At 36.9% G+C, this 15812-nt stretch overlaps 1 protein-coding gene and 1 pseudogene across 1 annotated transcript; one reads left to right on the forward strand and one right to left on the reverse strand.

Moving 5' to 3' along the window:
* Positions 1-766: 766 nt before the first annotated feature.
* LOC127629250 (rab GDP dissociation inhibitor alpha) lies at positions 767-12600 on the reverse strand. The gene is made up of 11 exons (XM_052106398.1): positions 12264-12600; positions 11293-11400; positions 10898-10997; positions 9950-10084; positions 9643-9841; positions 7062-7193; positions 6837-6936; positions 6186-6357; positions 5669-5813; positions 3971-4025; positions 767-3858 (listed from the first exon to the last, which is right to left on the reverse strand). Exons 1-11 carry the CDS (start codon positions 12306-12308, stop codon positions 3706-3708), a joined length of 1344 nt encoding a protein of 447 aa, XP_051962358.1. The 5' UTR covers positions 12309-12600; the 3' UTR covers positions 767-3705.
* Positions 12601-13632: 1032 nt separating this feature from the next.
* The window catches only part of LOC127629270 (V-type proton ATPase subunit S1-like), a 29426-nt pseudogene continuing 27246 nt past the window's right edge, over positions 13633-15812 (forward strand).

The following is a 15812-nucleotide window of genomic DNA, read 5'->3' on the forward strand; positions in this document are numbered from 1 at the left end:
ATGTAAATGCAAATGTAAAGAGTAGGGGTTAAAATTAGGAAAAATCATATCAACTTTATTGGTTCTATCATTTTTCCTCTATGGGAGTAAATGTCGAATGATTATGCATGAGCCAGTTGGTTAAATTTCTTACGATTTTATCATCTCACGCTAATTATTATGACTTCTATCCTCCTTTAGCTGTTTATGCTTTTATTGTTTTTTACAAGATTGCAAAAACTGAAGATTTATATAATTGTAGGGGTGATAAGGTTAACAGACGAGCTGGTCTCCATCAAGCACAAACAAACAAGAATAGTTAGCTGGCCATGGGCCTGCTCAAGAAAGGAGATGAGCATGTTCCTGTCACCCTACAGGACAAAATTCTGAAGCGACACTCAGCCCAATGATGGGTAGTCCCTAAGGTAGATGTAAAGAGACTTCTGGGCCACTCCTGCCAGAGCTATGTTGTGGATCACCAATAGATAAGACCCAGTTGTAGCTCAGATCTCCATATCTGCAGAATTACCATAGGTACAAAAAGCACACTCTTGGAACACTCTTCTGCTGACTGACAGTGAACAAACATCAGAACAAGTGAGGGACTATACATAAGCTGTGAAGGATGTGTTGTACTGCTTGCAAAATCAATTAATGGTGAAAATAGTGCATTTTTAACAGAATGGTATAGGCATAACAAATTAACATTTTACCAAGGAGATATTTAATATTCTCACTGTGATATGACTTTAAAAGACAGGGAATCAAAAACATTTCTTAAGAATAAAGAAATATTTTTTCTAAGCTTCCATTAAGTTGGCATAAACATTTGTGTATATATGCTTCCATATAAAATAATTTAAATTGGCTGCTCTTCATCATGTTAGTAAGCAAAGGCTGCCTTCATGTGTGCCAATAATCAAATTTAACCAAAGAAAAGTTTTGAGTTTCATTGTATTCATATTTATTTTTGTTGCACAAGACTGCTCAAACACGAGATGAAATTCACAATTTAAAGTCATCAGGTTTGTGTGTCAGTTTTTAAGATGTTTAGTTATGGTGTTTCAACAATGAAAATAAAAGACAAAATAAAAATAAATACAGTAAAATATAACAGTAATACACTTAATCCAAACATATGCAACAATATGTTGGAGAGGTGCAAAAGAGAACGCCAAACAGTGATGCTTAATTCTATTAAATTCCAGTTATCATTGTTATTTTGATCTAATTGTGTGCATTAAAGAAGAAAGTTCAAGAATTGTATGGTTCTATGTGAATCTATAAGGCCATAAGTGACTTTGGAAAAATCGTCAGAGGCTTTTCTCAGCAAGGTGAATATAAAAAAACAAAGCATGACATACGTCAATGCTTGCATATTCTACATGATAGCAGTACAGCAAGTGTTCAAATGACACATCATGATTAGCTGGTCCAGTAGAATATTGTCCACTATAACTACTTATGGCAATAGAAATAATCTGAAAGCAAAAATGAGCATGATTAAGACAACATGAATATGGGTGAAAATTATCAGTCTTTTGTCAAAAGTCAGTCGATTTCTAACAGCCAAGAGTAAATTCAGAGACTATAAGTGTCAATCACTGATTAAAAATAAACATTGATGCATTTTCATTGCATGGTACAGTAATATTCTTAACAGTTCACAAGAAGAGGCATAGTGTTCATAGCAATTGTCAAGTCAGAGCACATTTGTATTAGTAGGTGTTCTCAGGTTTTAGACCGGGGCCAGCCTAGTTTACAAAAGCCGGAATGCCAAAGGATTTGGTTAATATTACATACCAAAGGATCTGATACTCAATACATTCACATTATCATAAACTGTTGCAGCTATTGTAATGAAAATTGCTTCCACTCTTTTTAAGTTTCAGATTGATTCATTCTGCCTTAACTACTTCCTGTTACAAACTGTAAACTGATCATGATAGATCCATGTAGAATTTTTGCAATAATTTAATTTAATATCAGTTGACTCTATCAGCCTTTACTCAAAAAAAATCTAAATCTTTCATAATAACTAGACATTGTAGACCAAAATCATTAGGAATTGTGATGCCTTACAGTGTTTTCAAGTTAGCACAAAGACTTTAAAGTAGTTACTGTAAAGCTAATGGCTTACGATTCACATCTATACTGCATATTATACATCTCATTCAATTTAGTTGCCAAAAAATAGCCACCCATAAAAAGTTAAATATATTTAACAACCATTTAGTGGTAGAAATGAGAGTTAGATCTATTAAAATGGATCTCTGTCGGTTCAATACTACAACATTGTGTGAAATGGATTTTGATTGCAGGATACACCCAAGAGAAATTTATTTTCTAGCTTCCGTGTTTGTAAATATAATTAATGTCATATTACATCCTTTTCCAGGTCTCAAACCATAGTGTATAATATTAATGATTGGTGTTTGATGATTTTACTAAATGTTTTGTGAATGACACTTTCCTGGAAGGCTACTGTTATAATGGAGCTGTTTAAGTCAAAGTGAGCAAAACTAACAGTCTGAAGACTCAAATAATGTGGAACTGCTGAGTACTGCTTCCAACCAACAAATCTGTAGGGGGAAATGCTTGGGGACAATTCACTTAAGTTCATAAGAAATTATATTACATTTCCTTCAATATTCAAGGATTTGTTCACATGTATATGTCCAAAAAAAAAAGAAAAAGAAGAAAAAAAAATAAAAGACTCGTGTTTCTACTTCAACGGGATTTTTGCACAAAACAATGCATACTGCGTTAATAAGAATCTAAAATAGCATGTCACTGTGAGCCCACTTTGTAGTGCAGATAGGTGAGTTACGGAATGTGTGCAATAAGAATCTAAAATAGCATGTCACTGTGAGCCCACTTTGTAGTGCAGATAAGTGAGTTACGGAATGTGGGAAATAGAGCATTGTGTCTGTGTGCTGAACTGTATATATCTAAACAAAGTCACAGGTGGGTGTGGAGACAATGAACAAAGAACATTGTGGAAAAGATAAGGACAGTTGAAAGAGATTTACAACATTGCAGTACTTTCTATTCTGTGCTCCATAACATCCAAACCCAGACCATGTATATCAAATTCCAAGGTTATCTCAGTATATCGAAGATATTTGAATGTCACATTAACACACATTTTTGTATGTTTGGACAGACACTGAAACGCACAATGTAAGCGTCTTCACAACACCTAAAACATAAGCGCTTTTATGAGAGAATGTCAAAGAAGCATTGTCTGATAAAGACCTTTTGAATGGCATATCTATGTATAAATAACATCCAGATGGGATTACTGATAGTATAATTATTCCCACTCTTTTTATGGCTGAATTTAATTGCCGTTACAGCTCAACAACTATAAAATACAAGTTGCACACTGTTGATGTTACAGTGTAATATTTATGTGTTTCACTCATTTCCTGACATGTCTGTGTGCAATCATAACTGTTGCAGGTTTTTTTTAACCCCAAAGGATTCATACACTGTAATCCAGTCATAAAAGTGTTTAAGTTTTAAATGCTGTCAATATGTCAATGTTGTACGTTTCAGTCTCTATGCAAGCATCTGAAAATGTACATATGATAGAACCACATTTTACCTATGAATATAAAGAAATGCTTCTGGGATCACATTGCAAATCCAACCAGCCCTATCTCACCAATCTGCCCTTAGATCATGTCCTCACCACCCCCACCCCCATACCCTCTCAACCCCTCACTGCTCGTCCTCCCCAAAGACATCATTCTGTTTGCGCTTCATATTCTCAAAGTCGAAGTCGCTTCCTGTCATTCGCTTGTAGATATCTTTGATGTCATTACAAGTTGTTTCGAAGTGAGTGGTGGCATCATAAGACCGTGATGCAAATACCTATCAAAAGAGCACCAAAATAGTTCTGAGCTACACCCAGATCTTTTATATAACCGATATAAGCACAGAAGTATCTTGTTGAAGAAGAAATGGATATACAAGTTCAACTGACCTGACTCTCTGAGCCATCATCTGTGGGGTCATACATGTCACTGATGGCCACAAACCTGAAAAAATAAAATGAAATACAAAATGAAATATTGTCTTAAAAAGTATTGTATATGTTTTCTAACATCAATTTTTTAACATGCCTTAGATGTCTAACATAATTCATATGATATGTGTTTTAAGAACCATCTTAAACACTGCTGGGGAGGTCCAAAATTAACACTCATCAAAGTAAATTGCAGTATATTTTTTGTAGTAAACGTATTCACCAGTTGGCATGTAACTTTATTAGGAACTTTAACAAAACGTAAAAACACCATCTAGTATGTTAAATATGGAATATATATTTTTTTGCATTAAGCCATCAAAGTGAAATATGAGGAACAAAATCACAATGTCTTCAGGCTTTTGTGACAAGTACAGTTTAATGAGAGACAGAGACTGGTTCATCTCATATGTGATGCTGTGAGTGAAAAAATGACCTACACTGTTTGTCACAAATATGCAAGTAAAGAAATTAACTTTTGCATTAGGTGTAATATTTGCCCCCTTGATTTGATTTTCAGGGGCATTTTGAACCTTTTTTAAGGCATTTATTTCTAACCAAATAAAAATGTATGGTGTTGTCCTTATATGTGAAATACTTAAATGCAATCAATCCTCGATTAACACAAATATGAATGTATAGATTGAGAATTTCTTAAACATAAATTCAATCAACATCAACTCATACTATATACAATATAGCAATTTTGTATATTTTGAATTTCGGGGGCCATTTTGTGACTTACAGTGGCATTTTTTGCCCTGAGCCACCCTTAATTTCTGACCCTGTTTACTTATTAATTCATCAAAAAGGACTCACATTACTAGGTACTTTCCTTTTAGGTTACTTTCTAAAACAATATTTACAGCAAAGTTAGCTTTTTGCTCAACGACTCTAAATAATTCAAATATTCAAAATAAAGTATATTTCCTCATACATTTTCGTTGTCCCTTCAACTGTCACAAAAACACAAACAGATGAACATATGAATATAATTCATGCTCTAAATGTTTTCTACATAAACAATATTTTTTGTAATGTACTGAAAAGTAATTACTGTTTACTAAAAGTCAGTAAAAGTAATCTGATCATATTTAACATAAACAATATAAAATATATCAAATATAAAAATGAATATAAACAATAATTTAAATTGTTATGTATTACACTACTTTTTTTTGTCTTAAAAGTAATTAAATTACTATAACTAATTATAGTTGTAATCAGATTAAACCCAACACTGCCCACCATGGGGAGGTCAAATGTTAATTTTGGACCCTACTGCTAGGTCTATTTCTATTTCCATTCTTTATGGGAAGATCTATATGATTTCCATTAATCATATCTTTAAAAATGACTGAGTGCACCTGGTTCTGTGAGCACTCAACTCATAAGAAGAATATCTTATCTGTGTCTCTGGGACATCACACGTGGTTTGTTCTTAAAGAGAGGAGAAGTGAAACTGAGGTATACCGTAAAAGCAGCTTTGCATTCTGTATGTGTGACAGCTATTTCAATTGTCAAACAACCATTTCTCAAAGAGTTAAATAACAAAATCTTGCAATCTACATAATACTAGTAAAAGTCTTCACTAACACAGAGTCAAAAATACCAGGCATAGAAAGCATAGAAATGTAGGTTTCAGAAAAAACTGACTTTTGATCAATAGGCTCAAGGAGTTCCAGAGCAGGTTCGATTTCAGCTTCAGGATCAGATGTTTCCACAGTGGTACTTGCAATGGCGATGTATTTCCCCTGAGCCGCCACGTTATGGGCATAGGAAATCATGCACACATAGATATCTATGTGCAAACAACAAAATATACACATTAACATTGAAATCCTTAAATACTTAAACTTTTGCAACATGCAGCACCACTTATTTTTAAAGTAAGCAGCACCCTCCAGTGGTGACTGTGCTGAATGTACACATCAGTAACACCTGCTTTAGATTATTGAAGTGTTGGCTTACAGTTCTTACAAGTCCTGTAAATTATCCTCTGAAAACCTTCTGAGGTTATTACTATGTTCTATTGATTGCTGTTACAGATTATTCTATGATTACGATTTGTATAACAAAAATCAAACCATCAACCAAAGGCTGGCTTACAACCCTGCTGAAAAGACCAGTTTATGTTGTTTTATGGGGTGCTGGTGGAGTGTCTGCCACTAACCTGATTTGCGGTTAACTTGGTTCTGAGGGATAATGATCTGGCAGGAGTTGGCATCATTAGTGTTTTTTATGGGATGGCTGAGGATGCAGATGACCCGGATCACCTGGCCAACTTTGTGCACGCGGTCCGGGATGTAGCTGGGGTCACAGATTAGCTGTTTGCACCGCGCAACCTTGGAAACACACAATGATTGGGTTGAATCAGAAAATAACAACACAAGATTTCTATATGCACATGGCAAATGTTAAGCACCTAATAACTTTCATGATGCATGGTAAATGAAATAAACCAAATTTAAACTTAAATTCAATCACAAATTCATAAATAAATATTAGATGGCCCCATCGATATAATCATGCATCCACTCTTTGAGAAAAAAACCCCCATATATATATATATATATATATATATATATATATATATATATATATATATATATATATATATGTTTTGTAATGGCTGCTGTGCACCAAGTCTAAAAATATTTTCCCTTGGTGAAACATTAATGCATATTGAAAATATTCAAATTATAATGTCAGCAGACCCATAAACAATGATTGACAGCTAGAAAGCATTGTCGAATGTCACAGAGACATTTCACTTATATCTAAATGTTTAAAACATATGAGGGATATGGCTAGAAAAATGTACCTCTCCCTCAGATTTCACACCCACAACGTGGCCACCCTCCATCACTATCTCATCCACTGGTTTGTTCAACATGTAGGTTCCTCCGTAAATTGCACTTAACCTGAATGTCCACAAGGGAAAAAAGTCAATACATTATTTATTACAACAGAACAGCCTCTCAATGACGCTCAACACTTGATTTGTTGAGGATGACTGGGTTGCAGGAAAAAATATTGAACGACTGACCTAGCAAATCCTTGAGGCAGCTCCCCTAATCCGTACAGGGGGTACAGGTAGGGGCTCTTTCCATAGCGTGCCAGCGATTCACTGTAGAGTTTAATCCTATTGACGGTCTCCAGACAAGGCTGCTCAAGGTAACTGAGAAGAATTAAAGAAGTGAATACAACACTAAATACAAAAAGTATTTAGTACGAAACACTAATTCACTTGAATTTCAATACATTACTCACCAATGTAAAAAAATGTGTTGTCAATTTCTGGCATAAATGATGCTCATAAAAAGATATATCATAGGTAGTCAAGATGTTTATCATACAGCAAGAATATATATACAGTGAGGAAAATAGGTATTTGAACACCCTGCTATTTTGCAAGTTCTCCCACTTGGAAATCATGGAGGGGTCTGAAATTGTCATCGTAGGTGCATGTCCACTGTGAGAGACATAATCTAAAAAAAAAAATCCAGAAATCACAATGTATGATTTTTTAACTATTTATTTGTATAATACAGCTGCAAATAAGTATTTGAACACCTGTCTATCAGCTAGAATTCTGACCCTCAAAGACCTGTTAGTCTGCCTTTAAAATGTCCACCTCCACTCCATTTATTATCCTAAATTAGATGCACCTGTTTGAGGTCGTTAGCTGCATAAAGACACCTGTCCACCCCATACAATCAGTAAGAATCCAACTACTAACATGGCCAAGACCAAAGAGCTGTCCTAAGACACTAGAGACAAAATTGTACAACTCCACAAGGCTGGAAAGGGCTACGGGAAATTGCCAAGCAGCTTGGTGAAAAAAGGTCCACTGTTGGAGCAATCATTAGAAAATGGAAGAAGCTAAACATGACTGTCAATCTCCCTCGGACTGGGGCTCCATGCAAGATCTCACCTCGTGGGGTCTCAATGATCCTAAGAAAGGTGAGAAATCAGCCCAGAACTACACGGGAGGAGCTGGTCAATGACCTGAAAAGAGCTGGGACCACCGTTTCCAAGGTTACTGTTAGTAATACACTAAGACGTCATGGTTTGAAATCATGCATGGCACGGAAGGTTCCCCTGCTTAAACCAGCACATGTCAAGGCCCGTCTTAAGTTTGCCAATGACCATTTGGATGATCCAGAGGAGTCATGGGAGAAAGTCATGTGGTCAGATGAGACCAAAATAGAACTTTTTGGTCATAATTCCACTAACCGTGTTTGAAGGAAGAAGAATGATGAGTACCATCCCAAGAACACCATCCCTACTGTGAAGCATGGGGGTGGTAGCATCATGCTTTGGGGGTGTTTTTCTGCACATGGGACAGGGCGACTGCACTGTATTAAGGAGAGGATGACCGGGGCCATGTATTGCGAGATTTTGGGGAACAACCTCCTTCCCTCAGTTAGAGCATTGAAGATGGGTCGAGGCTGGGTCTTCCAACATGACAATGACCCGAAGCACACAGCCAGGATAACCAAGGAGTGGCTCTGTAAGAAGCATATCAAGGTTCTGGCGTGGCCTAGCCAGTCTCCAGACCTAAACCCAATAGAGAATCTTTGGAGGGAGCTCAAACTCCGTGTTTCTCAGCGGCAGCCCAGAAACCTGACTGATCTAGAGAAGATCTGTGTGGAGGAGTGGGCCAAAATCCCTCCTGCAGTGTGTGCAAACCTGGTGAAAAACTACAGGAAAGGTTTGACCTCTGTAATTGCAAACAAAGGCTACTGTACCAAATATTAACATTGATTTTCTCAGGTGTTCAAATACTTATTTGCAGCTGTATCGTACAAATAAATAGTTAAAAAATCATACATTGTGATTTCTGGATTTTTTTTTTTGATTATGTCTCTCACAGTGGACATGCACCTACGATGACAATTTCAGACCCCTCCATGATTTCCAAGTGGGAGAACTTGCAAAATAGCAGGGTGTTCAAATACTTATTTTCCTCACTGTATATATATATATATATATATATATATATATATATATATATATATACACATATACAATTACAAAACTCTAAATATACTCTGTATTGGGGTAAAAAAAAATTACGGTTGCTCGCTCTGACAAGATCTGTAGAACTCCCCATTGGAATAAATGGGAGATTGTTTTGAACAATGAGGTTTTTTGGAAAAATATTCTCATAAATGGAGGGGATACTATTTTTATGTGGGCTGGTATGAAGAGTAACATTTTAATGCATATTTATCTGAGGTTTTTTGTAAAAGAAAAGGTTAATGGTTGATGAAAAACTGTGGAGGCTGTGAATCAGAATCAAGGCAAATGATTATTAGTCACTTGAAAAGAGAAAAACTTGATGATAACTGCGTCTTTTGAAAATAAAATGTTATTTACCTGTTATCTGATTTCTGAGGTAATAGTGAAACGTTAATTTCAGCAGGCAACTAGCAATGACTTTAGTGAATAAGGCACAATCTACATACAATATGCCTAGTATAGATAGAAATTAGGCGTGTTTGTGCTGAAAAGAACAACACTGACTTCAAATGGGACAGCCAGTGCAGGTGGATTAGTTTTGGTGTGGAAATTCTGCAAGCAAAAGCACTGCCGTTTAGTTTTATAACAAAAGCGAAACTTACTCATCTGTCCTGTAGAGCGCCAGGGCATGTCCTGTGAAGTCTATGACATCCTGTCCTAAGTCAAACTTCTTGTACACTTCTCCCATCGTTGTGAGTTTGGGATCAACACCCTCAAAGGTCTTGGGGTCATTCTCATCAAAGTTGGCCACAAAAACTAGGAACTTCCGGAATCGTCTCTTCTCAAACATTCCCATTAGGTCTAAACAATGTTCCGAGACAATTGAGCAACATAGCATTTTCAAAAACAATAATTCTTGATTTAGTCCCAAAGGCCAATCTAAAAAAATGAAACGCTAAATCTACTTACTTGAAGCAAGTGCTTCTGTCTCAGTAGAGGGCACTTTGTAGATTTTTCCCCCTTTATACACAAAGCTTCCCTCGACCACTTTGAAGTCAAGATATCTGGTCACTTCAGTGTAGAGAAGCATCTTAACTAACTGACCTTAAGAATGAAAGTAATGACAAAATGTGACCTTGCATCATTATTGAGGATAAAATAAATTAGAATAGAATTGTCTCATTTCTTTTACGGCATGCAAGTGCCCTGCATATAAGAGAATGACAGTCTTATACCATAAAAATAAAAAGTAAAAATAAATAACACAAACAAGTTTTACTTAAAGTAGAAGGGCATAATTGCTTTGACATTTAAATACTTTTTTCTATCTCCGCATTATACACACAGACCACTACAAGTATTCCATTAGTCTGATTTCCTGGAAAAGTGTAAATACTGTGACTCTTATCAAAGGATTTCTCTGTTTGTTTGAATACAGAGTTTTTGGAACGTGTAAGTAAATGATCCAATAGCGGTAAATGGGAGTGAATTGGAGACCATGCTACGTATACTTTTTGGGAATTGGGCATTCCAAATTAGGGAGTAAAAGGGGAGAAAAACAATGTATGTTTACACTAAATAGTTAGAAAATATATCTATAAAAATATATCTAATAATATAAATCTATATAAAAATATATATACTGTATATATATATATATATATATATATATATATATATATATATATATATATATATATATATATATATACGTTAGCTAAATTTACACAGCTAAATAAGGTAGAAAAGTATCATCACAGTCTGTGAAAGGGTCCATGGAAGACATAGGGAGAGTTCAGGAAACCTGTAGGATAACATATTGATGCAGTTGCATTTGGTGTCACTAGAAGCACAGAAATTACACACTTCACTTTTCTGAAGTAGTCTCAAGAGCATTTTTTAAAACAAAATTTTTACCATTGGCCATTAGAAATTTCGGGATAAGGTCAACATTCCAATCTCTTCCCCGGCCCATTGACTCTGGAGGGTTATCTGAAATCCCAAATCTCTTATAGAGCTGTGGGAAGGGTACACACAAAATGTTAGGGCACACACAGAAAATAACAATAACTAAATGCACAAAAATGAGATGGAAATATTCAAGTTTTGCACTGAGGATCTCAAATAATTGATTTCAAAAGACCATCCACTTTGTATTATTCGTATATAAAATATTAATCCATGCTAAAATCCATTAACAACGTGTTTTATTGTGCTATTATTCTTGGACAAATCATTCACAGTATAGTTAATATGTGTAATCTCTAGCAGACATCAGAACAGTGACATCTGTGACTGTAAAGCATCCTCACCTCCTCCAGGGGTGTGATGGAGGAACTTTCCCCTCCGTAATATGGATTTCTGTCCATATGCAAAACTTTCTTCCCATTCACGGACATGATCCCAGAGAGAATACATTCCTATATAAACAAACAGCATTAATTCAAATCTTCCATAAGGAATATTTATTTGGTTTGTTTGTGTTGTCCATTGGCTTGACTTCCGCGTTGAACAGAGGGATGCGAGTCACCCCACCCAACCCACAGTACGAGCCGCAGCCCAGATCAGCTCCACTATTCTCCATGCAGGAAAAATACAGCAAGGCTGAAGGGGAACCCGCTTCTGCTTTTTTCTGTTTTAATATTTTATTCGTTATATGTTTGATCAAATAGGTTCCCAAGTCTGTCAATATAGACGATGAGCGATTTAATACACTGATGCTCACTGAATACACCGCACAAACAAAAAAATGAAAATGTTTTTGTCGCTTGGTAAAAGGCTAAATAAGTGCAATAAACAGACATTTCCCTCCAGTTTTCACGCGCGAGCAAACGGGATACCTGATGCCACTCCTTCGAATAAGACACTGCATCAGTCATTGATTTTTAATAACCGCTTTCATGTCATTATAATGATGCACACTCAATGGCTCTGAAAATTCAAGGGAAGATCCAAGAAGATGGATTTGGGATAGATTGCACAGGTATACAGACAGAAATTGCGAGAAATGCTGCCTCACCACGCGCGCGCGCGCACACACACACACACACACACACACACACACACACACACACACACACACACACACACACACATTTCTGGTCCAAAGTATGCGTCAGCAATAGGCCCTCGGGTTCAGTTTAACGCGAAGCATCTAGTCATACAGTGAGATCTATGTGAACACAAGCATTAGGCATTCAAGCCTTCATCTACAATATATAAATCTTGTTGCATGGAGGTCGTTTAACATGCACATTACCAGTGACTTCAACGATTTACTCACTGTGAGTCCGGTTCCCAATACGATAACATCATACTCCTCATCCATGTTGAATTACAGTGGATCTCCTGCCTATATAACCAAATTTCCGCTACAAAAAAATCAGCAAAACGGTGTTGACACAAGAATATATTTATACAGAACGTCTAAACAGATTGTTACCGTACAAAGGAAAAATGTATCTCTTTTCAAACAGTTTTCACCCAATTTATTTGATAAGTATCACAATTGATGACTGCCTGTGGTCCGACCGGCGAGAACAAGCAAAGATGGCCCTGACCGCAGCACTCGCTACAGTGGTGCTGATACGTGCGCGAGATGATATAGTGCAACTGCCAAAAAGAAGACGATTGTTGTTTTGAGCCACAGATGAAATTCAGCAACCTAGAATTAGATATCATATATAAATACAACTTCTTCAATAACATCAGCATTAATTAATAATCTAGGAAGTATTATTTAAATTTGAATACGCTAGGTGGCACTTTCATTTTACCACCCACAGATGAATTGCACCGGGCGCAGTCACAATAGGCTACCCAATATTCCTCCGCCAACAACATTGTGTAGAGAAAATCGCTCAGTAATACAGTATGTGAATTAAAGTGGTGATGATATCGATGAGGGCTGTTCTTATTGGTTTCGTAAACGCACATGAGAATTCTGTTCGTATAATAACATTTTCACATTAATATGTGACTTATCAATTCGTGATTTTAAAACCCGTGCATAAAACAACGATTCTATGACAGTTTACAGTCAAAAGAGAAAAAAAAGAAAGAAGAAAGCAATAAAGAGAGAGAGAAAGAATAATAATAATGAAATGACATAATTGAGACAGGTAGAATAAAGAAAGAAAGAAAGAAAGAAAGAACATAATTAAGACAATTATAGGCTACGCTTTTTTCTACAGTGCGAATTCAAACACAAACGCGAAATAACGAGTTTAAAACTTTAATTTTTAAATTAAGAGTTAATTCATTAAACGTGTTTTTTTTTTTTACAAGTATCATTTATAAGTTAATAGTATCCGTTAATAGTAGTTAATAGTATCAGGATGACATTTATAATGGTGCCTTTTAAAAGCTGTTGGGTGTTCCTTCTTCCTTGTTTAAAAACTTCCTCTTCTTTTTAAAAAGCGAACAATGCAAATACAGATTATTATGCCTATATGATGTTGAACGTTGATGTTCTGCATCTTGCACCACCTATGTGCAGCTTAAGCTCATGTCTAGAAGGGAACCCTCGGGCTGGGTGAAATCTCGCGAGAGTCGTACACGACATTAGGCGTGTTCCACTTGAACTGCACAGATTTGCTGATCGGTGAGATCACATGATCATCACCGACCTGTCATTCACGTGACTCCTCAGCAGGATGACGGAAATCAGAATGCGGTGTTTCTCAACAATGGCCTTCACTTCAGTGTTATTTGTCATATTCTCAATTTATAGCTGTAGCGCACAAGTGCCGCTGCTCATGTGGACCAGTGACGAGTATGTGACGCGTTTGTCTCTTGAATGTTGTTCTTAGTTTGATTTTTAAATGTTACTGTACTCCTAGACACGGTCAAAATTCAACAGTCACATATTGCTTTGCTTCATTTTATGTTCAGCCAGCTAAATAAGCTAACACTGACTTGTTACACTCTCTTGGTCTTATCGCTTTAGAATTATTAGTAAGAGTTTGGAATAGTCATGCAGAGTTCTTTATTACCCAGGTCTACTTAAACTCAACATGTTTATACATTTGAGGGTGTTTGTGCTATTTTTGTCGATACAGGTACAGTTTGCCACATCTGACCAAGCCACCAGCTGGTCAGGCAGTCTCTGGAGGGCAGCTCCTATCTTATATGAAATCTGCATTGACCACTGCTCCACACAATGTGTTGCTTTTCCTACAGGATAAGGTGAGAACCCTTTGTATGACAGAGTACAATATACACTCACCTAAAGGATTATTAGGAACACCATACTAATACTGTGTTTGACCCCCTTTTGCCTTCAGAACTGCCTTAATTCTACGTGGCATTGATTCAACAAGGTGCTGAAAGCATTCTTTAGAAATGTTGGCCCATATTGATAGGATAGCATCTTGCAGTTGATGGAGATTTGTGGGATGCACATCCAGGGCACGAAGCTCCCGTTCCACCACATCCCAAAGATGCTCTATTGGGTTGAGATCTGGTGACTGTGGGGGCCATTTTAGTACAGTGAACTCATTGTCATGTTCAAGAAACCAATTTGAAATGATTCGAGCTTTGTGACATGGTGCATTATCCTGCTGGAAGTAGCCATCAGAGGATGCGTACATGGTGGCCATAAAGGGATGGACATGGTCAGAAACAATGCTCAGGTAGGCCGTGGCATTTAAACGATGCCCAATTGGCACTAAGGGGCCTAAAGTGTGCCAAGAAAACATCCCCCACACCATTACACCACCACCACCAGCCTGCACAGTGGTAACAAGGCATGATGGATCCATGTTCTCATTCTGTTTACGCCAAATTCTGACTCTACCATCTGAATGTCTCAACAGAAATCAAGACTCATCAGACCAGGCAACATTTTTACAGTCTTCAACTGTCCTATTTTGGTGAGCTCTTGCAAATTGTAGCCTCTTTTTCGTATTTGTAGTGGAGATGAGTGGTACCCGGTGGGGTCTTCTGCTGTTGTAGCCCATCCGCCTCAAGGTTGTGCGTGTTGTGGCTTCACAAATGCTTTGCTGCATACCTCGGTTGTAACGAGTGGTTATTTCAGGCAAAGTTGCTCTTCTATCAGCTTGAATCAGTCGGCCCATTCTCCTCTGACCTCTAGCATCAACAAGGCCTTTTCGCCCACAGGACTGCCGCATACTGGATGTTTTTCCCTTTTCACACCATTCTTTGTAAACCCTAGAAATGGTTGTGCGTGAAAATCCCAGTAACTGAGCAGATTGTGAAATACTCAGACCGGCCCGTCTGGCACCAACAACCATGCCATGCTCAAAATTGCTTAAATCACCTTTCTTTCCCATTCTGACATTCAGTTTGGAGTTCTGGAGATTGTCTTGACCAGGACCTCACCCCTAAATGCATTGAAGCAACTGCCATGTGATTGGTTGATTAGATAATTGCATTAATGAGAAATTGAACAGGTGTTCCTAATAATCCTTTAGGTGAGTGTATATGCAGTTCACAATGCGATTAATGTAGACAATTATTCTTTCAATGTGGAACCATTTGGACTATTATTAATGAAGCTTCCCCTTCAGACACTGGTATTTTTATCCTCATATTTACTGGACTTGTCAGTGTAATGTGACTTTGAGCCACAGTCTTCCCCACCCATCTTCCTCTGGACATACAAGTATTGCATTAACCCTGTGGACAATTGTGATCATCTGTAATTCTGTTTTGAAGGGTAAAACTGTTCTAAAGGCACCCTGGGGGAAAGGTGCATTTTAATTGTATTTTCTCCCAAAAGACTACTCGGCACTTTCGGAAAACCTGAACGTTTTCTTGAACTATGGAATCATTGCATGTTTTGTCTAAAGGTTGATTTTGAGGTAATTTG

This window comes from Xyrauchen texanus, chromosome 35 (assembly GCF_025860055.1).
Source record: "Xyrauchen texanus isolate HMW12.3.18 chromosome 35, RBS_HiC_50CHRs, whole genome shotgun sequence".
NCBI lineage: Eukaryota > Metazoa > Chordata > Actinopteri > Cypriniformes > Catostomidae > Xyrauchen > Xyrauchen texanus.